The sequence below is a fragment of the Heptranchias perlo genome, chromosome 38 (genome assembly GCF_035084215.1).
Source record: "Heptranchias perlo isolate sHepPer1 chromosome 38, sHepPer1.hap1, whole genome shotgun sequence".
In the NCBI taxonomy this organism is placed as follows: domain Eukaryota; kingdom Metazoa; phylum Chordata; class Chondrichthyes; order Hexanchiformes; family Hexanchidae; genus Heptranchias; species Heptranchias perlo.
Window position 1 is genome coordinate 15,055,281 of NC_090362.1, and position 25,182 is coordinate 15,080,462.

The window sequence follows — 25,182 nt, forward strand, 5'->3', positions numbered from 1 at the left end:
TATTGAACAACACCCCAGGATGAGTCAACACCACTGGGGCAGGGAGCAAGGTGTACAAAAGCAGCTTGGGGTAACTTGAATTCCAAATGTTATCTCCCATCACATCAGGGTGCACCTGGGCACCATATGGTCTCTTCCAATTACCTAGTCAAAATTTTGTACTTGCCACATCAATAAATAAAATATAAAGAACCTGCATTTGTATAGCATCCTTCACATGCCTCAGGACAGAATCACACTTTATTCTTTATAACATGCATTTTTTAAAACCGGGGTCACTGGGTAACAATCAAGGGCAGGAACTCTGGCTAATTTCTCTCCCTGCATTGCAAATAGAGCACTAAGGCTCCTACAACTGCCTCAGCTTAATAGAGATCTCAAACCATCCTGGTGTATATGGTTCAGTTTCACGCACCCAGTGCATTTACCAATAAATCCACAAACAGCCTATTGTTACGAACAAAAGTAATTTTCCACCTACCCATTCGTGAAACAGTGCATGGCCAAGAGAGACTTAAAAAGAGAAAATAAAATGTAAAAGTATATTAAAAGTGGAAAGGTGGCAAAAGAAAGTATAAATCAAATTCTTTGAAATACCCCAGGGCTATCATGTCATCTTTGCTTGAGCAGGACCCACCATGAAACTGGGACCAAGCTCACAGGGAGCAAGAGCTTTGATACCAGTAGACCAACTTTCAAAGAAATCCGCTTGGATTAAACAAATACTACATGCTGCTTGAGTTTATGCTGCTCCATTAATTTTAGAACAACTTCACAGAGAAAGACAAGAGTAGTGATGTCATGGGAATACCATCACCTGCAAGTTCCCCTCCAAGTCATACACTATCCTGACTTGGCCATTCCTTCATCATTACTGGGTCAATATTCTGGAATTTTTACCTACCCCCATTATGGGAGCACTTGCTGAATAATTAAGGCCAAGTGTTTCACATATATTTAGAGACTGTGTTCTCCAAGACATTTACTATGTGGAAACAGGAATATATGTAATAATTATTCTGCTACAAATTTGAAATACAGATCGTGTCAAAGGTATGATTATATTCAGCAATCACTGACTCGTCCTATTTAGATGTTAACGGTTTATCTCTTGCTAAATGTAACATAAAAACAGACTGCAAGACTACATACAAGACTTCAGCAATGCAAATGCCTTTATCACTGCAGTAAAACATTTTAAGGAACAATGCGAATCTCTCCCTCTGATTATTTTACCGTTAATTATGTGAAACAAAATACTTGAGAAAAAAAAGCACGTTAAACAAAAGAATGGAATGCTTTCTCGGCCATTTCTAACTGTTCCATAATTTTACTAAATACATGTACTATTTGTATATAAATTAAAAATCCAAACACCAACTCTGAGCGTGCTCTCCTCTATCACCCTTACGTGAGACTCGCAATGCATCATGAGAGTGTAGTTTTTGGCGGCCCTCTTCAACGTTTTAATATCGGGGTCAAAGTTTGAATCAAACTACAACTCCCGGCACGCTTTGCGACAGTCGCGGGAAAACAACTCTTGGTTCTATCGCTAACATCAAATAATCCGGCCACACTTTAAAAGCGCGGCGTGTATTCTTTCAGCCTCAATTTAAAATGATCAATGATTAATTAAAACGTATTGGACCTGAACAACTTTGAAAGGGTTTTTGTTTTGATTTGTAGGGCGAAGTCGAAGGTAGTCCCTCATTGCGCGGAGTGGTTTATCTGCCGTAGTCTTGGTGAAGCGGTGCTAGAGGGATTCACGCCATTTTGTTCATTTGTGGAACCCCCCCTATAAGGATCAGAGTGCAGCCAATAGTTGGAGCCGGGCTCTTTTCAGGTCAGTGTGAGTGTGTGTAAAGAAGGAAAGGGGAGTGGGCTGCTGAGGAATGTCCTTGTTAATTTGTATTTGATTATTATAATCTTAGCTGCTTTAAAAAAAAAACTCATCAGTTACAGTACAACAAAAGATGCAGGTTTGAAAAAAAAAACAATTAATTGTCAAATTCCCCCTCAAAATAATGATTTTTTTGCCTAAAAGCTGATTAAATTGTATTGTCCTCAATATGACCTTGTATTATGCTATGACCCTATGTTGGTTTATTCCCCACAACTGCTTGACACTTGGCTCTACTATCCACACTTTTGGTTAATTTTTTTGGATCAGTCTACAGGGTTGCTAGGTGAATAGCTGGGTGGAAGTCTAATGTCTCACCTTCATAGTATTGAAGTCTGGCTTGGTGTGGCTTTCTGGAACGTTGCTCTGTTATTTGCAGTTCAACTTTCTGAAAGTCTGGTGTTGGATTGCTGTTTTAATCTCATTAGAATTGCCCTCCATAGAGTGGTTCCTGATCTGAACTTTATAGAAGGTAGCAAATGTAGACTGGCAGTGTGCCTGGATCTGCAGCAAACCTACATACTATTGGCTGGGTAAGAAATGGCAGCATTGGCTAAACCAGTGTTGTCCAGTATATTAGCCAGATGTGGCTAATTGCATTTCTGATTTATTGAACAAAAAAATGAAAAATAGGCACTTGTTGGACATGTGATCTCAATACTCATTCATGTGCACTTTAACCTTTTGTATGTTGACAAAGTGGTAAGGTGAAAAGCAGAGTGTGCAAGTGTTTTTTGATTGTTGTGAGGGCTTTGCTTCCTTGGTTACTGAATGGTGGTGCATGTTTGTTAAGTAAATATACATGTGAAGTACATTTACCTGTATTGTGTGAGTGTATGTAAGATGATTTCTACTAAAATTAGTGCATGTGGCTAAAATGTAGTCACAATTGTAGCTAGTCAGCAATTTCTATTGGGCAAAACACATCTAAATTTATGTTGCATCTATGCAGAAATCTCACTTGGCTTAGATAAGAATGTACAATTAAATGATTTTGTGTATGTACGTCTACTGCTTCCCAGATTCAGTTCAGGGTGGGGGTGTAGAAGAGAAGACTGAAAGGGGATATGATAGAAGTGTTCAAAATTATGGAAGGTTTTGACATATTGGCTTCAAGTAAGCTTTTCTGCCATGGATAGAATTTAAGCACAGGTGGTCATTATTTACAAATTAAGGGCAACAAAAGAAAGTAGGAAATGCATGAGGAATTTTGTTTAAAAAAACTTACAAGGGTGTTAAGTATTTGGAACAGGTTATCAGCACAGTGGGTGAAACAAGAAATCTTAATGGGTTTCAAGAAAGAATGAGACAGATTCTTGTCAACAAATGGGATTGAGTTATTAGAAATGCATCATGGGAATACTGTGGCTAGATGGATCAACGGTCTTCTGCCTGAAAGTTACAATGTAAATTTACTTGCTCATTGCGAGTACAGAGTTTCCCATCCCCTCATGGCACTGCTGCCAAAGAAAATGTGATTTTTATTTTAAAAACTACTTTACAGTTCCTGTCAACTTCATTTCTAATGAGGTGGAAGTTTTTACAGTGATTCTTTATTTTGAGCTACCATTGAAAGGTTTTACGTTATTTGCTTGATGTTTCTTTGGGTGGATGCACTGTATGAGCCACATAGACCAAATTCTGTGCTGGGTTAGCCAATGTCTGCCATTGTGGCAGTTGTGTGCAACAGTTGGAGTTATGTTGACACAGGACAGATCAAGATTTAAGTCTGTGTATTCCTTCTAGAACAATAAAAATATTTGCCTCTTCCTCTTGTTTGGATAATAGTTAGAGAATTCTGATGCTGCAGATTGCATTGCTGGAAACAAAGAGGAAGGAATAAAGCTAGTGTGACTGATCAGGACTGCAGTGGTTTCTAGATCTTTCTGTCTGCTATGTAGATCTGCTCACATTATGTTGCAAGTTGCCATTTGCACTGCATCAAAGTAAAACCACAGATTTCATTGTCCCTGAGTAGATACTCTTATGGCTTAATATTTTTCATCCATGTTCTTTGGAACTGCTGGGTTCTTGACCCTCATACCCCATTTAGCTTGCAGTGTTGCTTTTCCATGCTATACTGTAATATAAAATGAGACTATCTAAGTGCCTCCAGAAGCCGGGAACAACACCTTGCAGGATCATAGAATGATTACAGCACAGGAGGCGGTCATTCGACCCATCGAGCCCATGCCGGCTCTTAGTAACAGCAATCCAGTTAGTCCCATTACCCCGCTCTTTCCCCGTAGACCTGCAAATTTTTTCCCTTCAAGTATTTATCCAAGCTACAATTGAATCTGTTTCCACCAGCCTTTCAGGCAGCGCATTCCAGATCATAACTACTCGCTGCATAAAAGTTTTTCCTCATGTTGCCTCTTTTGCCAATCACCTTAAACCTGTGTCCTCTGGTTCCCGACCCTTCCGAAAATGGGAATAGTTTCTCTTTATTTACTTTATCTAAACCCTTAATGAATTTGAACACTTCTATCAAATCTCCTTTCAACCTTCTCTGCTCTAATGAGAACAACCCCAACTTCTCCAGTCTATCCACGTAACTGAAGTCTCTCATCCCTTCGAACCATTCTAGTAAATCTTTTCTGCATCCTCAGTAAGACCTTCACATCTTTCCTAAAGTGCAGTACCCAGAATTGGACACAATACTCCAGCTGTGGCCGAACCAGTATTTTATAAAGATTCAACATAACTTCCTTGCTTTTGTACTCTATGCCTCTATTTATAATGATGTGGAGATGCCGGTGATGGACTGGGGTTAACAATTGTAAACAATTTTACAACACCAAGTTATAGTCCAACGATTTTATTTTTAATCCCACAAGCTTTCGGGGGCTTTCCGCTTCCCTTTCCACACCACCTGAGGAAGGGGAAAGCCCCCGAAAGCTTGTGGGATTAAAAATAATATCGTTGGACTATAACTTGGTGTTGTAAAATTGTTTACAATCTATTTATAATGCCCAGGATCCTGTATGCTTTTTTTTAGCCGTTTTCTCAACCTGCCCTACCACCTTCAAAGATTTGTGCACGTATACCCTCAGGATTCTCTGTTCCTGCACCTCCTTTGGAATTGTACCCTTTAGTTTATATTGCCTTTCTTCATTCTTTCTGCCAAAATGTATCACTTCACACTTCTCTGCATTAAATTTAATCTGCCATGTGTCTGCCCATTCCACCAGCCTGTCTATTTTCTCGAAGTCTATTTCTATCCTCCTCACTGTTTACTACACTTCCAAGTTTTGTGTCATCTGCAAATTTTGAAATTGAAAAGTCTAAGTCATTAAAAAAAAATCAAAAAAAGCAGTGGTCCTAGTACCGACCCCTGGGGAACACCACTCTATATCTTCTTCCAGTTCGAAAACCAACCATTCACCATTCTGTTTCCTGTCACTTAGCCAATTTCGTATCCATGCTATCACTGCCCCTTTTATTCCATGGGCTTCAATTTTGCTGACAAGCCTATTATGTGGCACTTTATCAAATGCCTTTTGAAAGTCCAGATACACATAATCAACCACATTGCCTTCATCAACCCTCTCTGTTCCCTTATCAAAAAACTCAATCAAGTTAGTTAAACACGATTTGCCTTTAACAAATCTGTGCTTGCTTTCCTTAATTAATCCATACTTGTCAAAGTGACTATTAATTTTGTCCCAGATTATCGTTTCTAAAAGCTTCCCCACCATTGAGATTAAACTGACTGACCTGTAGAATCATAGAAGTTTACAACATGGAAACAGGCCCTTCGGCCCAACATGTCCATGTCGCCCAGTTTATACCACTAAGCTAGTCCCAATTGCCTGCACTTGGCCCATATCCCTCTATACCCATCTTATCCATGTAACTGTCCAAATGCTTTTTAAAAGACAAAATTGTACCCGCCTCTACTACTGCCTCTGGCAGCTCGTTCCAGACACTCACCACCCTTTGAGTGAAAAAATTGCCCCTCTGGACCCTTTTGTATCTCTCCCCTCTCACCTTAAATCTATGCCCCCTCGTTATAGACTCCCCTACCTTTGGGAAAAGATTTTGACTATCGACCTTATCTATGCCCCTCATTATTTTATAGACTTCTATAAGATCACCCCGAAACCTCCTACTCTCCAGGGAAAAAAGTCTCAGTCTATCCAACCTCTCCCTATAAGTCAAACCATCAAGTCCCGGTAGCATCCTAGTAAATCTTTTCTGCACTCTTTCTAGTTTAATAATATCCTTTCTATAATAGGGTGACCAGAACTGTACACAATATTCCAAGTGTGGCCTTACTAATGTCTTGTACAACTTCAACAAGACATCCCAACTCCTGTATTCAATGTTCTGACGAATGAAACCAAGCATGCTGAATGCCTTCTTCACCACCCTATCCACCTGTGACTCCACTTTCAAGGAGCTATGAACCTGTACTCCTAGATCTTTGTTCTATAACTCTCCCCAACGCCCTACCATTAACGGAGTAGGTCCTGGCCCGATTCGATCTACCAAAATGCATTGCATCACCTCACATTTATCTAAATTAAATTCCATCTGCCATTCATCGGCCCACAGGCCCAATTTATCAAGATCCCGTTGCAATCCTAGATGACCTCCTTCACTGTCCACAATGCCACCAATCTTGGTGTCATCTGCAAACTTACTAACCATGCCTCCTAAATTCTCATCCAAATCATTAATATAAATAACAAATAACAGTGGACCCAGCACCGATCCCTGAGGCACACCGCTGGTCACAGGCCTCCAGTTTGAAAAACAACCCTCTACAACCACCCTCTGTCTTCTGCCGTCAATCCAATTTTGTATCCAATTGGCTACCTCACCTTGGATCCCGTGAGATTTAACCTCATGTAACAACCTACCATGCGGTACCTTGTCAAAGGCTTTGCTAGGTTTATCCTTGCACCCTTTTTTGAACAAGGGTGTAACATTTGCAGTCCTCCAGTCCTCTGGCACTCCCCCCATATCTAAGGAGGATTGGAAGATTATAGCCAGCACCTCCTGCAATTTCCACCCTTACTTCTCTCAGCAATCTAGGCTGCATCCCATCCGGACTGGGTGATTTATCTACTTTAAGTACAGCCAGTCTTTCTAGTACCTCCTCTTTATCAATTTTTAGTCTATCCAGTATCTCAATTACCTCCTCTTTTACTAGGATGATTTAATTTCCTGTACCTGAGAACAAAACTCTGGCGATAATAAAAATTGCCACTGCTGCCACTTGCTTTGGTGACTTATTTTGTCTGAAATAGAAATCCTGTAGGGTGCGGTGTTCTGAAGTTGAGGGTTTTGGGATGTTATTAGTACAGAACTGTGGAAACCCATGCTATGCCTGGGGGGGGTGTCTCATTAGAGGTCAAAAAATGACTGCAAAAGAAAAGAATTATGGTTTGAACTGGTGAATAAAATTATGCATTTCAAAATGTATCCAAAACTGGTGCAATTTACCCAATTAATTTGCTGATTCAACAGTCTATTGATTGTTGAGTACAGTTGGTTGAACATTAAGATCTATAAAAGCAGTCGAGTTTTGGCTCATTGCCAGTTCATTGTCTTGATGTCTTGCTGAATGAACAGCAGCTCAGTCAGATCACATTTCTGAGTAGTGAGTACATGCGTTGCCCAGCTAATAAAGACCAAAGCCACATTTCATTTTATTTGAAGAGGCCATTAGTAATTTTCTGCCTTGGAGTGACCAAAGTTGACTGGAATCTGTTGTTATGGTTTAAAAAATACGATTGCAGCGAGCCATTTATGACATTTTCATATTGGTGCTAGGGCCCTGGGAAATCAGCGAGCAAGTGGAGGCATATGCTCTTTGAGCACTGTACTAGCAGTTGCCATTGGGCCCATTGGAGAGCTAGTAGGAAACGCTATATTTTCTGCACTTTCAGCAGCTACTTTTGGAGCCCAGAAAAGATTGGACTCTGGGCATTATTTGAGGCATGTACTGTGGTTTTTTTGAGAAACTCCTTTTCTTCTGGTTTAGATGAGTACTGGGGCTGCCAACTCCTGAAATAAACTTCCTGGGGTCACGAGGGAAGACCTAGTGTGTCAGGGGCAGGAATATCTGATAGTGGTGCACTATCAATATTAAAGACAATGTCTTTTGGCATGCATTCTGGGAATGTGTCTGTCAAATTATTCAGGCCTGAATTCAGCATGGTATCTAAAGGAGAAAGACTTGCATTTATATAGCGCCTTTCACAACCTCAGGACGTCCCAAAGCACTTTACAGTCAATTAAGTTCTCTTGAAGTGTGGTCACTGTTTGCACACAGCGAGGTTCCACAAACAGCAATGAGATAATGACCAGATAATCTGTTTTAGTGGTGTTGGTTGAGGGATAAATATTGGCCAGGGCACCGGGGAGATCGCCCCTGCTCTTGTTCAAAATAGTGCCATGGGATCTTCTACGTCCACCTGAGGGGGCAGGCAGGGTCTTGGTTTAATGTCTCATCTGAAAGACGGCACCTCCGACTTTGCAGCACTCCCCCAGTGCTGCACGGCACTGTGGTGTCAGCCTAGATTTTGTGCTCAAATCTCTGGAACCCACAACCTTCTGACTCGGGTGAGAGTGCTACCACTGAGCCACAGTTGACACCTATACAGTGAGCTTTCTGTAGTCAGTGGTATTTTACTGTCAGTGTTAAGTCAAAGAACTTGCCCTGTTTCTTGTTTTGATAAATATTAGCAGTGGTGTAATGAAGTTGCTCAGTACCTAACTACAATTTTTTTTAAAGCTTATGGGCTTCTCAGTGGCTTAATGAGTAAATGTACATCCTGGTATGGGTAGTGAGTAATAGAGACCAGCGAGGTTCCAGGTTAAATTCCTAATCTTTGCTGAGTTTGTTAGCTTTACGTGGAGGTGTGGGTTGAGTGCTACAGTTGCCCTTGGTGTCCTTAGCTAGGAAGAGAAACAAAAATGCGCGTGTTTGGACATTGGGTGAGGACGGGATTAGACCCTGCTGCGATGATGCCCATGATCAAATAACAGACCAACACTGCTTGACTCACACATGAAAAATAGCCACTTAGACTATATTATAGAGCAACCATGCTTGTGGAATCAATAAATGGCACCTTCAGGAATTAAAGTTGGGAGGGGAGAGAGAACAAGTTCAATCTGCAAATGTAGTTTTTTTTAAAGAGGATATCTGCCAATAGATGGCACTAGTAGAGTTAGTGTATATATAGATCATTTTTAAAAAAAAACTATTTTGTGTGTGTATGTGTGTGTATATATATATATATATATATATATATATATAATTTAATAGTACTTACAAAGAATTCTAAAGGCCTTTTGGGGACAGAATATTGTTAATGCACGAGCATTTTATACGTGGATGCTACTTATACTCCTTGTAGATCTAATGCAGTCTACTTGTCTTAATTTAGTCATTTAATTCAAATTATCTGATTCCCTTTTAGCACTAAATTCCTATTTTCCTGTGTCACTTACATTGCTCAATTGAAATAACTGGATAATTGAATCTTTTTTAGTGAAGAAAATGACTTTGAATTATCAAGTGGAGATGAGTGATGGAAGGGAATTTTTCTGTAGCTCACTATCCAAAGTATTGGTAATAAATAATCCACAAACTTTTTCCTTGACCACTATCTCCCCATCTCTCTCAAAGGAGCCAATTCCCTCATTAGGGCGTGTTTCATGGGCTTCGGTCGCTCTCATCCAAGTAGTTATCTTTCATGCGGGAGCTTTGAGAGTGTCAGCAAGCTATTTGACTGTGGGAGGTTTTACAACTGGGTCCAATATCCTTCAAACACGAAATCCACACACATGTATTTCTAGGAAAGGTTGCTGGTAGTGGTCAGGAGGTGTTGAAATCAATTGTAACACCCCTACCATCAGCCTGAGAACGTGCTTGAGGGGCTGAATGGCCTAAATCTCTTCCTATGTAACCAACTCAAAAAAGACACAGGATTCAACCTGGAAGCTTCGTGGTCTATGTCGCTCAGCTACTCATTGGATAAGCTCGCTGAGCCACGAGAGGGGACCCTAACTCCTCTGTTAAGCTTCAATGTCATGAGGCACAAAGAGAACAGCCAATCACAATCTCAAATAAATTGGCTGATGTCAATAATTTTTTTTTTCACAGTTAATTTATACACATTCATTATCTACTGTATGTTGCAAAATACTGAACAGAATCTGGCATTATTTATAAGACCACAATTCAAACTTGGGGTTTACATTATGATGACAAAATGCTTGCATTTCACTCTTGGTTTATAACGTCTGAAAGTCATCTCCCTCAATTGGATTACTGTCTTGCAACTTGAGAGATGTTCAATATCCATGTGTAGTGAGTAACTGAATAGGCCTAACTGTATTTGAAAAGCAGTATTAAATGAAAGCATCTATTAAAAGTAGCTCTTTGTTTTTTGAGCCTTCTGATACCCCTTTCATTGAGTCTTGAAGGCCAGATGTATGTAGTTGCTGTCCAGGATCTAATGTCCTTTATAGATTCTTTCAAAAGCTAGATGGTGTGGGCTCCCCCAGTGGTTCAGCCTGTTAAGACCGCAAATAGCTGAGCCTTACAAACTAGGAAGATCCTAGATTCAATCCCTCATCGAAGCTGAATTAGCTGATCAGAGCTGGAGTAGCCATTGGTGTGCAACAATTGGTCACGGCACAACTAATTGGAAGTTCCCATTCTTGATCACCAACCAGCGACATTTGCAGGAGATGCATATGTGGACCTTGGATAAGAACAGAACGATGCCCTCTGTAGTTGGCTAGCCTGCCAACACTCTCACGCAAAAAATGGGCACGATGAAATATCAGATGTGCCTGGTGCCTGTGCATCTATACCTCAGCTTGAGTCAGCTACTTTAGCATACCCCAATTGCTACCGTGGCTGTGATCAGAGAACAAACCGGGGATTTTGTCATCCTTATACTTTAGTATAACACCAGGAGATGTCTTTACCTACTAGGCCATCAGGAACTTTAAAACTTTTCAAAATAATACCCAGTATTCTAAGTTATTTCTTTGCTCATCAGTTCCTTTCTTTGACACTACAGCACTAACTTGCCTTTTGTGATATATATTTTCTGTCCATTGTGTAACACATTCCCCCAGTAGCCTGTTTGAAGTGAGGATCTCGATGGACCATCCCGAGTCTGTCTCTTTCTGAAATTGTTGCTCATTCACACGTGTAGGAACAGAGATATAAGCAGCAGTCTGTTCACCCACACCGAACAACTAAGAGTTGTATGAACCATAAAGTTAAATGGATGAGTTATCCAGAGCAATGACAAAAGAGGAAGAGCTGCAGGAATAGATTTAATGAAAAACAACTGGAGAAAAAATGACTCTTGTGATGAAAGCAACAAAATAGCCACTAATAGGAGCTTAAAAAACCTCAATGTGACCAGAAACATTCCTGAGGTAGATTTACAAACTTGACTGCACTTTTTCCCAAAGCTTATTATCAGCCTGTTTCACTGTGACTGTCTGATATAGTGGAGTAATTACAAGATGTCCAGCAAGCAATTACAGTGTAAAGGTTTTCCAGTACAGCTTCATTGTTCAATCCAACGGGCTGCTAATTGCCATTAGGCAGTTCAGGCTATACTGTTGCAGAGCAGCCATGCTGGGACTGGTAAAATCTTTCCTGATGAACAGTTTTACCAGACTCTAAATGGTGCACAGATTGAGTATGCTATGTTTTTACAGTAAAGCCTAAGACCCTTTGAGGACCACAGACAAATTCAGCACTAAAATCAAAAATGTAAACAGGTTATAGAATAATGGATAGCTGGTGATAGCTATAAAGCAGGATCCCGTACAAAGTGTCTGACTTTATAAACTAACATGAACATCTGAACCATAAAATAAGATTACAGGCCCCATCAATTTTCTTTCATTATTTCCTGAAGGGGCTCACTGTTCCATGGGTGACAACAACGATCCAGTACCTCATCTGTTCTTCATGTGAGAGCTTAGATGGCAAATGTCAGCAGACTATTTAATCATGGGGGTATCACAGCCAAGCCTGTTCTATTTTCACCACCTATCCACACAAACACACACACTCTGCAGTTTTGCACTGTACTACAATAAAGAACAGGAACATTTCTGTCAGTGTTGGCTCGTGGTAGCACTTTTGTCTCTGAGTCAGAAAGTTGTGGGTCCAAGGCCCACTCGAGGACTTGAACGCATAATCTAGCCTGACACTTCAGTGCAGTATTGATGGAGTGCTGCTTTTTGCGAGATGCTGTCTTTTGGATGAGACATTAAACCGAGGCTCCATTTGTCTTCTCAGGTGGGTGTAAAACCTCCCGCAGTCAGTTTAACATCAGTTGTGGGGACTTTACTGGAAGCTATCATCAGGGACAGAATGAATGAGCACTTAGTACGAGCTGATCAAAGAGAGTTAGCATGGATTTGTGAAGATTAGGTCATGTGTGACTAATCTATTTGAATTTTTTGAGGAGGTCACTGGTATGATGGATAGGGGAGTGTCTGTGGATGTTGACTGTATGGACTTCCAGAAAATATTTGATAAGGTTCTGTACAAGAGATTATCAAAAATGAAAGCCCACAGAATTGGAGGTAACCTTGTGACATGGGTTGGTAATTCGTTGGGAGGTAGGAGACACAGAATAGGGATAAAGGGAACATTCTCTGATTGGTGGGATGTGACAAGTGGTGTTCCCCAAGGATCAGTACTGGAGCCTCAGCTTTTCACCATATATTAATTAGATGAAGGATTAGACAGTTGTTTCTCCAAGTTTGCAGATAACACTTAAGTTAGGAGGCATAGTAAGTTGTGTGGATGAGAGCAGGAAATTACAAAGGAATATAGACAGACTGAGTAGGAAAAACTGACTGATGGAGTGCAATGTGGGAAAATGTGAGGTTTGTATCCAAGAGAAACGAATCAGAATATTTTCTTAATGATGAGAGACTAGGAGTTGTGGAGGAGCAAAGGGATTTAGGTGTCCTTGTACACAAATCATTAAAAGATAGTCCAAAAAGTAATCAAAAAAGGCTAATGGCATGTTGGCCTTTATCTCAAGGTGGTTGGAATACCAAAGTGAGGAAGTGATGCTTCAGTTGCACAGAGCCATGGTCAGCCCATCCGGAGAACTGTGTTCAGTTTTGGGCAGTGGACCTCGAGAAAAATACATTGGTCTCAGTATAGTGCAGATTCATCAGAATAATACTGGGGCTTAAAGATTTAATTATGAGTACAGGTTGCATAAAGTTGGTTTGTATTCCCTGAAGTTTAAAAGGTTAAGGGGTGATCTAATCAAGGTGTTGGAAATGATATAGGGATTCAATGGGGTAGATACAGAGAAACTATTTCCTCTTGTGGGGGAATCTGGGAAAAGAGGGCAAACTTTTAAAATTAGAGCTAGGCCAGTTAGGAGTGAAATTGGGAAGCATTTTTTCACACGAAGGGTGGTGGAAATCTGGAACACTCTCTCCCAAAAGGCTGTGGATGCTGAACCAATTGAAATTTTCAAGATAGAGATCAATAGATTTTTGTTAGGTTAGGGTATTAGGGATATGGAGAAAAGATAGATAATTGGAGTTGAGGTACAGATCAGTCAAGATTGAATAGAATGGTTGAACAGGCTTGATGGGCTGATTGGTGTAGTCTTGTTCCTATTTAAAAGATCTCATTGCACTATTCATAGAGAGTATGGGAGTTCTGAGTCCTAGCCAATAATTATCCCTCAACAAAAACCACCAAAACAGAACACTTGGTCATTCATCACATTGCTGTTTGTGGCACCTTGCTGTGTGCCAGTTGGCTGCAGCATTTGCCTACACACCAGTGACTACACTTCAAAAATAATTCATTGGCAATAAGTGCTTTGGGACATCCTGAGGATATGAAAAGCACTATATAAATGCAAGTTCACCCCCCACCCCCGCTATTCAAGTGCACAAAGGTCGATTGTATCCCTCCCTATTCTGCCTGACTGAGATGATGAAAGATAGGCAGTCGGTCCAGAGGGAGAAAAAAACAAGGAAGGAGGGAAAGGAGGAGGTGCAGAGACACATCCCGGGACCATTATATTTCTGTTTTTTTTAAAAAGTGAATCAAACATAATTTACAAATAAACCCAACATACAATATCTGTAGCTAAATGTTCCCCTAGTCTTGAAGTGTTTGGGAGTAATTTTAACTTAACCTGCCCAGCAGAAAACTGACTAGATCAGATCGGCCACTCGTTCAGCACCCTGCCTGAGTACAGTTTCCATTGACTTCAAGTAAAAACGAGCAGCCGATCTGATCCCATCAGTTTTCCACTGGGTGGGTTAGGTTAAAATTAGCCCCTTAATCTTAAATCCCAGTCTTTGGAATACACACAGTGATCTGAGATTAACTTAAAATATGTAAGTGCATTAAAACAAGTTCCTCTAAAATACCATTACTCTGTAAATATTACAGTACATTAAATTATTACTATTTCATAAGATCAGTATCCCTGAAGGAGAAATAGTTCTTGTTTCTGATTTGCTAATGTGCTGTGTGATTGATGGGCATCCTTATTCTTGAGTGCCATTCAATGTGAATTGAAAATGTAATTAGGATTACCTGATTGGAAAGAAGCAAAAAGCTGCAATTTAGTCCATTTTTTTAAACCAATTTCCTCTCCTGAAGACGCTGACCCACAGTGGAGTATTGTTCCACAGGCATCAGTCTCCCTTTAGCACCTAACCCAGGGTTCCTGATCACTCTCCACTAATGCCAGCTTGAAGTGCAGGTATGTGAGCATCAGGTGAGGCCAGGATTTGTCTTGGCTATGGTGTCCGCTGTGGTCAAACAGCCTGCTGACGCTCATTATCTTGGCTCACAAATAAATAATGGCCACTTTCATCACTTGAGCGTAGCAGTTTGTTAAATAATTATGGAATAAACTTGCTAGTCCACTGCAATTGTTGCTACTTCAGTGTGGATAATATAAAGAAGGATCTGATAATGGATCTGTTAAAATATGGCAATCCCCTCCTCCCCCCTGCCCCAGTGTACAGATCACGAAGGTCCTAGGTTCAATCCCTGACCTGTGCTGAACTGGTGATCTCACCTGGGAAGCAGTAGAGTTGTAATTGGCTTCAACATCCCTGGGCTAGGCCTGGGGGAGAACCCCAAATGTTCCTGTACCTCTAGCGAGCCAGCATTGGTCACTGCTGGAAAGCGCTCCTGTACGGATGTCAGGTGTGGGCAAGATCCAACTTGGTTATGAGGCCTCACAGTTGAATAGCCTGCTGACATTCAATATGAAAGAATGATCACTTAGTTGAGATACTGGAAGTGGCTGGCACCTATGGAACAGTATCCAAGGAAGAGTTGGTGCTTTCAGGAGAGGAAAGGAGAAGAAACTAGGCAAAAACTTTGAGCCTGTAGTCTTACAGATCATCTTGTTGCATTAAATGGTGTGCTTTTTCAGGTTTGAGGCAGTTTACTGTATTGTAAGCCAGAAGATCTAAGGCTACAAGATTGTAATTAAAAGCTTGTCATTGGGTTCCAATTTCTTGACACAGCCCTTAGACACATAAACAAACAGTGGAGCTGAACTTGCATATGTTCAGATATCAGTTAAAGTACAGCACTAACTATGCCAAACCCAATAACAATCATTCCAGCCCTTTCAGTAAAGCACTTAATGATTTTGCTGCAACTAAAATTAGGTTCTATTCTCCAAGAAATCTTTTTGTTGACATTTATTTATTTAAATAATATTTTGAATTGATGGAAAATACTGGCATAGGCCAGTTGGGCCAAATGGCCTGTTTCTATGCTGTAAATTCTATGTATTCCCCTCTCATACATGGCGATCAATCCCAATGTGAATACAGTTGAAATCTTGTGGTACAATAGCATTTCAGTTCAAATTGTGGATGCAGGAGCTTGCTGTGTGTTGCTTTCTGCTGTGATACCTCCTATCAGCAAATTGAAAAAAATATTTGCAGTGTATATGAAGTAAAACCAATCCTCGAAGGCACCTATGTGTGTATATAACGTAAAATGACACAAGCAGGCATATGCTTCTGGGTTATGCATCTCGGAGTTGAACAGTGATAAGTCATTCAAGTTTTGCTTCCATGGCATCAGACCCCCTTTGGGTTACTGCTTTACACTGTCTAATTTGTATGATACCCTGTCTATGTTGATTATTTTAGTACTGTAAAATGCTTTAAATGGTGTCAATGTCATGTTTTTTCTTTTGGAAGCTGTTGTGGGTCCTGTTGTGTAAAGACTGATGGCCATTCCAAGCCCACCAGAACACCTACAAGAATCTCACCCCCAAATGGGAGTGCCACTAATATATCTTGTTGGTCTGTCCACATTAAAATTAGTATTGGTAATTTCAGCTCATAATTTGGGGCAATAGCTTAGTTAATGAGTGTCGTGTATCAAAGAACTTTGTAACTAATTTTCTGTTAATCTGTCACCTCCCTAATTATTGTGGGTGTTGATAATCACAGCTGGCATTGAGCAGATGGTATAGGTTTAATGTATTGTGGTATGTGGTAACATGACATTTCTACATCCAGCATATGTGTAGTTAGACCACCTTCGAGTTGCTCCAACTTCAAAGCCAGGGTGCCCCAGTTCCATACTTGTTTAGCAAACCAGCTATGTCTCCTCTCTCTCCCCCACAACCCCCCCCCCCCCCCCCCATTCCAGCATTATGTGTGTGAAATACTTGATATGAACTCCCACCACCGAGCACCTGTTCACGGCTGCTGCATGTCCATTGGTAAATATTTAACAGCCATAAATAGTACTGCAGTGCATTCCAGTGCTGTGAGCCAGCAGAATCAGCTCATTCTTTAATGCTGCTGTATTGAAACTACTTGTGTGGCGAAACCTTTTGTCCTGTTCAGTCTCTCTTTGTGGCATTCTCTTGCAATGAGTATTCCAGTGCTTTTGACCAGTTTCAGTACAAGCTATTGAAGCAGTTCCATTTGATCACAATTACCTAGCACATAACTACGTGGTTAAAAAATGCTGGTACCTGTTACAGACCCTTTAGATTATAGACTAAATGGAGCATAACTGATGCATCAGAATGAATTTGAGGCAGTAATCTCATTGAAAAATTCAGATAACTTGGAATCATGAGATGTGATTACTGCTTTCAAATGTTTGTTACTAAGCATTTGCGATTACTGCCATGAATTGTTTTTTTTTGCCATTTTCTTTTTCTCAACTTCTGCGCGCTCCCCAAGCTGAAGGTGCTGACCGGTGCCTAAGTGGCCATTTCTTGTACGTGGCTTTGACCGTGAATGTCGGAAGTTTATTTGACTGCAGGGAGGATCACAGCTGATCGCGTTGTCCACCTACATGCACTTCAGCAGAGTCACCCAATAGAGGTCAGGAGCAGGAACCCTGGCTGATTTTTTTTCTTATGCTTAGCCGAGAGATGCTGAGATAAATTGTAACACCCCCATTTCCATTCTGGCTGCGATAAGCTAACTCAGAGTAGGGATCAAACCTGGAACATTCCTTCTCATGTTTTCTTCCCTCTTCCTTGAAGATAATCAGTTATGTTTACCAGGGCAACGGCAGCCCACAGGAACCTTACTCAGTTGATGCTTTTCACATATGAGTGTCAAAGTTGGAAGCATCGCAGCTGATTCAGATCTTGTCTTAGTCTAACATCCATACATGTACACTTTTCCCCCAGAGATTAGTCATGCTGGTAAATCATGGAATTGCTTTTTGTGGTATCCTGAGGAAGTTGACTTCTTGAACATCTTTGTTTCTGTAGTATATCCCTATATCCCTCTTGATGTTGAGTATTGGTTTACAATTGGCTCCTATCCAAGAATGGCTAGTAAGATACCACTGCCACATTGCAGTACAGTAAATAGATCCCAGTTCAGTGCACTCCCTAGGTATTTATTTTTGACTGTAGTTTAATTTTAACTCTGGAACCTGAAGAGTGTCTGCTGCTGCCTCTGGCAATGTGTGCGCAAAATGACCCTGGCATGTTCTGTAGGGTAACTGAGACCTCAGTTGGCGAAACATCTGTATTTTGTGGAAATGTGAAAGTCTTCCATAGTGGGCAGTGCAAGCCATTTGAGATTGCCAAAAGTTATTTTTCTTGAGGTTCTGTAACTGCAATTTAATACAATGCCACATGCTTTCTGTTGCACTTTGTGTAGTTTTTAATAACTGAGCTACCTTTCCATGTCCTGTGAAAAGCAACCAACAAGATTTGATGCTGTAGTTAATTACAGTAGCTGTTAACATGGAGTTACCAGTCATTTCTATAGTAATGTCTATCCGTTCCCTGCTGACAGTCATTTTACTCACACAAGTCTAATCTTAGAAATATATTTCTTTTTCATATTGGGATAGATTTAACAATTTAATACTATATATTGCTTGCCTCCAATTTAATTCTTTTTTAAAAAAATTAAAAATGGCCATGAAACCAGACCATTCATTATTTGTTTGTGCTAATAAATCAGCTTTTTGAAGGAACAAATTCCACAGAAAGTAGGGATGGAAAGAATTAAATGTAGTGCCAGATAAACAATCATTTAAGACAGACATACCCAACTGATAGAGTCAGCATTGGGCTCTTTTACTAAATATGGCTATTTAGCTCAATCTCATGCCAAGGTGCTCTTGTGATTCGCTGGCTCTCGGCTTCAACCAGGCTCTTACTGAGAAATATTTTAGTATTCCTTTGGAGAGATTCTCCTTTTTAACCTCATTTACATTGAACTGGCACTTCAGAAAAATAGTCTTATAAATCCAACATAACGACCTTTCAGTTCCAGAAAGCCATTTCTCTGTTTTTTTTCCGACTGTCTTAGTTTGCTGCTCTGGCAGCATACATTGAGGTCTGTAGTAGCTTGGTAAATCCCAAATAAAATGTGATATTTTCACTTTCCACGACTATATTTTCATCCTATCACTATTCTCCTCTCCCCTCCTGAGGGTGCTGTCTCGTGTTGAGATCTGGTTTCATAGGTGCCGGCATCCTTGTGGTTCCAAGTGGCTATTGCTCATGTGAGCCTGGACAGTGAGTTAACAAACTATTCAACCGCGTGGGGCATTGCAGTGGGACCCGATGCTGCTTCACTCGCGATCAGGCGCAGGAACTTGAGCTCACTCCTCCCCTCTAACTTTGGGGCAGTGAAGCTAATTGTATTATCATCTGTTCTAGCTTGGCTGGGATCAACATGGTTTGTATTTCAGTACCACCTAATTCAAGAACCATTTTGGTCAGAGGCCTGAGGGAGCAAGTTACCTGCCAGCCATTCTGAGAATATTGCAGAAGCTCATTTTTAAAAAAAATGAAGTTAGGTGAATATTAACCTTCAAAAAATGAGTTACAATGTAAGCAAATTCATAAAGCTCTTCCCTTACTTTATACCTTTGATGACATCGCTCAGCAAACCTCTAGAATTGTCCTGCCGCTAGACACGACCTTGAAACAAAAGGTACAAATGTTTGTGTTTTTTTTGTGAATGAAGGGACTGTGTTCCGTATGTGATCTGTCAAAATGTTAACTTCCCCTTCCTTCACATCTTAAATGCTGTAAAACCCATAATGGGAATGATTTAAGTGTCAAAACTAGCTAACGGTTTACTCAGCTGCGCAAAGTGCAGTTCATGTAACATAGTCCTTTATTTAGCTTTATTCTGTTGCAAACTTTTTCCAGCATTTCCTCGTAGGTCTTGGGCTGACTGTTTGCTTTGGTGATGTCGGTCAGCCAGATGTTGATACTGTATGGGAACTGAATTAAGAGCTCAGCATGGGAATGAGAAAAATGTTCTTTCTGTTCTTCAAGCTATTTATTCCATATAAGGAATAGCATCAAAGACTTCTGCCCCCACCCCACCTACCCAATCCATGTCTAATTGTATCAGTAAGTAGCTGTAACAAAGATATCTCATTTAATGCAGAATTTGATGTACTTTTTCCCAGTCACTGAAATCAAATCATCTATTTATAAAGTTCTAATACTTTGACCTCATTACTGTTCCAAACCTCAGCAATGCAACATTCCCCTGGGTTTTACATTTTGGATCTTTGGTTATTTTTTCTGGAGGCCCAGAACAGGTCAACATATATGCAAATATCCGTCCTGGGAAATGGGCATTGTTTCTTTTTTTCCAACTCCTTGTTCCTATTAAACATACTCTGGTTGTGTACTCAGCATTAAATACAGTGTAAAGTTCTTTGTGCCGTTGCAATCATGTATCTCAGTCCCAACCTCATCAATGTGATTATCACATTTGCTATGCCATTCTGAGTGACATTGTCTCCGTTCATGCTAAGTGATGGGTAATTATGCAGCGTGGGCTGACATGCAGTACGGACCTCATTGAGACTGTCCTTTTTTCATTTGGCAGGAGTTGCAGAGCAGACCTTGAATAGCAGACCTTGAATCTATCAGCCTGGGATGGATTCGAATCCAGGCCACAGAAGTGAAAAGACAGTGTTCTAATCTGCTATATTACCGATCCATTTGGCCAGTAGAATATATTAAATGTACGTAGTCAAATCACTATAGCAAAATCCTTTCATCACCGCACCCACGCTGATACTACAAAATCTACAGTTCAGATTTCCTATTTTGTCTTGCTTCTTCAATTTGCTGCCATGGTTACCTACCATCTGCCAACACAATCCAACAAATAAATTGGAAGTTCCAAAAAGTTTTGCTTGATACTGCCACATAACCCTGATAACCAGCGAAATGCACATCAACGTACACCACTTGCGCTCCTAGAGTAAAGCTTCTGGATAACTTATATAAATGGATGATTTGATTTCAGTGACTAAGAAACAGTCATTATAGTACCAATCTTGGTTAGTTGATAAAGACATTGCATCAAAGCTTGCATTATCTAAAGATCAGCTATATAGTGGTACAGTTGACCTAATTTGCTTTCCAGAAAATGTCTGGGAACATGATGGAAAGATTACCCTTTAAGCAACAGTTCTATCCAAGTACTCATCCTAGCACCTTACTTGATTTCAGTAGTTTCTTCCCCTTTGTCCCAAACCCAACATACACACTTCAAAACAATACTGTGCATCATTCCCCAGGCATCCTGGTCTTCCACCAGTCCACAGACTGGCACATGAAGGTGCAGCAGTGTAGCCTGAGTTGAATTGCTCCTCTCATTTTGTTGGGTGCACTGAGCAATTGGAATTGGTGGTGAAGATTGTGGTCTATTGTTAAATATAAAATTCGGCTTTGTTGATGGCTACAGGAAGTGCTATAATTACAAGAGAATGAAAGATGGGAAGAAGAATGTTATAGATTCTAAATTGAGGGTTCTGATGACAGACAAAACAGGAGTGAAGTTTGAGTGGCTCACATGGTCATTATGGCCTGTAACAGAGTTCCAGCAGTCTCTCTTTCAGTTTCTGCCCTCCTCTCCTGAAGGCCGTTACTCAGGCCGAGGTATATTCCCTTTGCCTTGTGATGGCATTGACTCCTTCCTGAGTTATAGTTACGATGGTGCTGGTCCATCTGTGGTACCTCACCCAATTAATCATTCTTAATGTGTCAGCTTTAACGGTGAATGTTAGCAGGAAATTCAACCCTACGGGCAACTAGCCAAGCCTGACCCTGTCATTTCCTGAAGTTCATGCTTACAGATTTCTAGCGTCGGTCACTGAATAGTGACCAGGAGTGTGATTTTCCCCTGTCTTATATTCCCCTTCATAACCCAGGGGATTGAAGGCAATTGTAGCACTCCAACTTCCACCATAACTGAAATCAGTTAATATAGCACAAAGCAGGGATCCTGGTCTGTATGGCTCAGGGACTTCTTGGAGCCGATTTTCACTCCCCCCAACAAATGAGGCGGTGACGCTCCAAAACCCTAACACCCGATTCCCGCCCCTACCATCATTTCTAGCCGGTCCTAGAAATGGGTAGCCAGGGCACCTGCCTGTTTCAGACGAGCACCTCATTAAGGCATGCAAATCAGGGTAGTATGACATACGTAGGACCATGACGCAATTTGCAAGTATCAATGGAACGTGCGCTGAGCATCCTTAAAGGAACAGCTGCGAGCTGCTCATAAAAATGGCAACGACAAGTTTTTATTTTGAAGATTTTTGTGTGTGAATGTCCTGGCCCCATTAAAAAAATCATCCCACCTGCAGCCAGTCCCTCTGTTCCGCCTCCTGTGATTCCCTGCTTTCCCCCCCCCCCCCCCGCCCCCCGCAACAAACCTCTAACTTCCAGCTCAGCTCCGTGATGGAGCCGCCAGATTCCCCCCCACCCTCATTGGCGAGCTGCCTTTAAGCACTGGTTCAGTGTGGGTGGCTCACCCATACCATGCAAGTGAGGCCTGGCTATTAAAATGGCTCGGTCCTCTCGCTGAGGGCATCGGGCACAATCGGACCGTCCATCGAAAGTTGAAACCGGCCGCACTGTCTGAACCACACTCGGTCGTTCGGTGAGCTGAGCCCTTTTTGTCTAAGAAAAGCTCTTCTAATGGTTTAACTATTGAGTTTTCCTCTTGCCAACAGCTGCCAATTTGGCATTGAATTTTGGCATGCAGATTCTGATCTCACAAGAAAAAACAGTTTCACTACATCACAGAAACTGAATCTTCTTAAACCATCAGGCATTGCTCGGCATTGTTGCAGTTTAGGCCTTTACAGCACTACATGGGCAGAGGCACCAGCTAGTGGAGATGTTGGCAGGTATGGCTACCAGCCCCTGCAGCCTTCTTCGATATATTTGGTACAGTGCGTGGAGTGTTAATTTTCTCCCAATTTGCTGATGTGTTGTAAATTGTGAACTCATTCCCATGGTTTGATCATTTTGTCAAGCAGTACAGTGCACATAAAGTTCAAATTATTTTTACGGGACATTGATTGTTTGTAAATGTCATGGAAATTTAGTGTTGAAAAGCGAGGCTTGATTTTTCAGTTGTTCCAGCCACTGGGTTAAACAGTCATAAAGCATCCTGCTGACATGTTACAGTGAGCAGCAATGGAGACCTCTTCAGAGTGCTGATAATTACACAGGAATTTCAAACTTCTGATTTAGGATAATAACTGCTTTAGTTTTTTTTAAAATTTATTTGCAGAATTGCCGTTTGCTTATTTTTCTTTACCTACAGTCAGAATAGAACTGTTAAATTCCTACATAATTATCTAAGTTCTAAAGTGGCATTTTTGGGTGCTTTGCTATGATGCTAAAGTTGGAGTGTGAACGACCTGTGAAGCGATCTGACTCCCCATCGCACTGGGGACACTGAGGGCTTCAAACCCAAACTACAGCACCCCAACTGTGGCGCAAGTGTGATCTTGGGCAGGTTCAGGTTCCAAGCTCCTATTTCCGTTTTCATGTGCAGCCTTGTAATGTCAGGACATTGTTACATAATCTGTTGATTAAGTTTCACAATGAAGAGCTGAAAATAGGTTTTGGAACAGCCAGTGTCACTGGGCTGTCTAAAGCCACAGCAAGTGAATATTCAAGTCTGCACCAAAACCAGCATTTCACTACCGCCGTGACTTTTTATGAAAAACTGAGTTACTCTGGCAACAAAATGAGTTCCACGCAGTGAGTGTAGAGCATTCTGGGATTTGTTGTGGGATATCACACCGACCCAAATGACATGCCTCATTATTGTGAATATTCTTGTAAAAGATCATTTTTGCAATCCTGACTCAAATTTAGTAACAAAAAAAATTCTTGGCTACCCTAAATTGCTAGGGTCATAGTTCAGCATAGTTCCAATATCTCATAGTTCCATCAACTGTCCAAATACCACATTGTGTTTTCACCCGCAAGAGCAGGTAGGTGTGGTTCATATCTCTGCTGTATGAAGAGGTGCTCTCACAAGGTAATGGTTTCCTGCTGGGTGTTTCTATCTTGCGTTACGTGTTTTTTTTTTCACACTCCTCCCCAGAATATCAGTCAATTCAGAGCATCAAACTTGTGACTTCCCAGTTATTTATGCAAGCTATAAGATAGGCCAAATTAAAGGTAAAGTTTTTCACTGCAATTCTGAATTTAACATGAATATAAATGAGTTTCAGAATAACGAATGAACAGCAGATGAAAGACCCTTTTGAGGCCCACCATTTATAAAATGTATCCCAGTCATTTGTAATGCCAATAAATCTCACTGAAGCCCATGCTATTAATTGCAAATAACCGAGCAGTCAAAATGTTCGATCCTGGACTGCCAGTTAGTAATTTACAAATGTGCTTGTTGAGCCAGATGATACTGGCACAGTTACAGCATTTTATGCGTACTGGATTCAGTCTTTTAGATCCTTTTTAACTGAAGTCCGCTGACAAACAGACCCCATTGTGATGACAGAAATGCTGAAACATGGATTAAAACCTTTTATTGATCCTGGAGGCAGCTGCCCTATGAATGGCACAAAAGTGCCAACCAAACTATTTGGCATGCAAAGCACTATTGTATGTTAACTTAATGGAATAATGAATTGTTGAAATAAGCAATAAAATTATTAATTCCCAAAAAATAAATCGTGCCTATGCAGTCAATAATGGATGTACCCTTCTATTTTTTTTTAAAAACTAAAGCGTAATTTTTTCCTCTTAGAATGATGGATGGACTCATGTCAAATACGGCATTACCCCCACTTTTTGCTGATGATGATGTATCAAAGGAGAGTGCAGATCTGACAGTCGATGCAGGGTATGTTATATACGCTCTTAACAAAAGGCACTATAATATTGCACTGTAGTTAATAAATTCGCACCTGAGAGGACCCAAGGTCTGGAAGGTAATTGGGTAAGCACTGCCTTTTTTTTTCATTTGTTCTGCTGTAGATGGTGACTCTTGCTGGGGTATAGTTCAACGGATGTCGGCATTCCCCCATTACCTTGCCCAAATGACCATTCTTTATGTGTGACCCCATACAGTATGTGTGTTGACAGGCTAGTCAACTGTGGAGGGCCTCACAACTAAGCCCCTTTAAGTCTTGAGTTAGCTATTGGCTACAATTGGTCCCGGCACTGCTGGGATACGGAAGACGAAAATCTTCTCATTATCCAGTGATTCTTGTTAAGTGAGGATGGGACCAGGTCCAGTTGAGTTGCTCCCCATAGCCTGCTGACAAATACTGCCAAGCTCACAGAGCAATATTAGCAACTTGGGTGACGTATTTGTGAGTTCCTGTTGTCAATGGAACAATACCTCAGCAAGGAGTCGAAATGCCTTCAGAACATAAGGGAAGAAAATTGACAAGAATTTCTTTTTTTAAAAGAAAGGGAATTGGAGGACGGGAAGACATTCTACTGTTGGACAGGATTATATAG

At 40.9% G+C, this 25,182-nt stretch overlaps 1 protein-coding gene across 7 annotated transcripts in view; it reads left to right on the forward strand.

Moving 5' to 3' along the window:
* The first annotated feature begins 1,760 nt into the window (after positions 1–1,760).
* Positions 1,761–25,182, forward strand: part of hmg20a (high mobility group 20A) — a 44,858-nt gene continuing 21,436 nt past the window's right edge. For 6 of the 7 annotated variants that reach the window (XM_067973513.1, XM_067973517.1, XM_067973516.1 and 3 more), the window contains exons 1-2: positions 1,761–1,843; positions 24,464–24,559. In XM_067973513.1, the coding sequence (XP_067829614.1) occupies positions 24,465–24,559 (95 nt within the window). In that variant the 5' untranslated portion in view covers positions 1,761–1,843; position 24,464. Of the gene's footprint in view, positions 1,844–20,279; positions 20,406–24,463; positions 24,560–25,182 lie in introns of those variants that run through there. The other variant, XM_067973514.1, reaches the window with a different exon arrangement.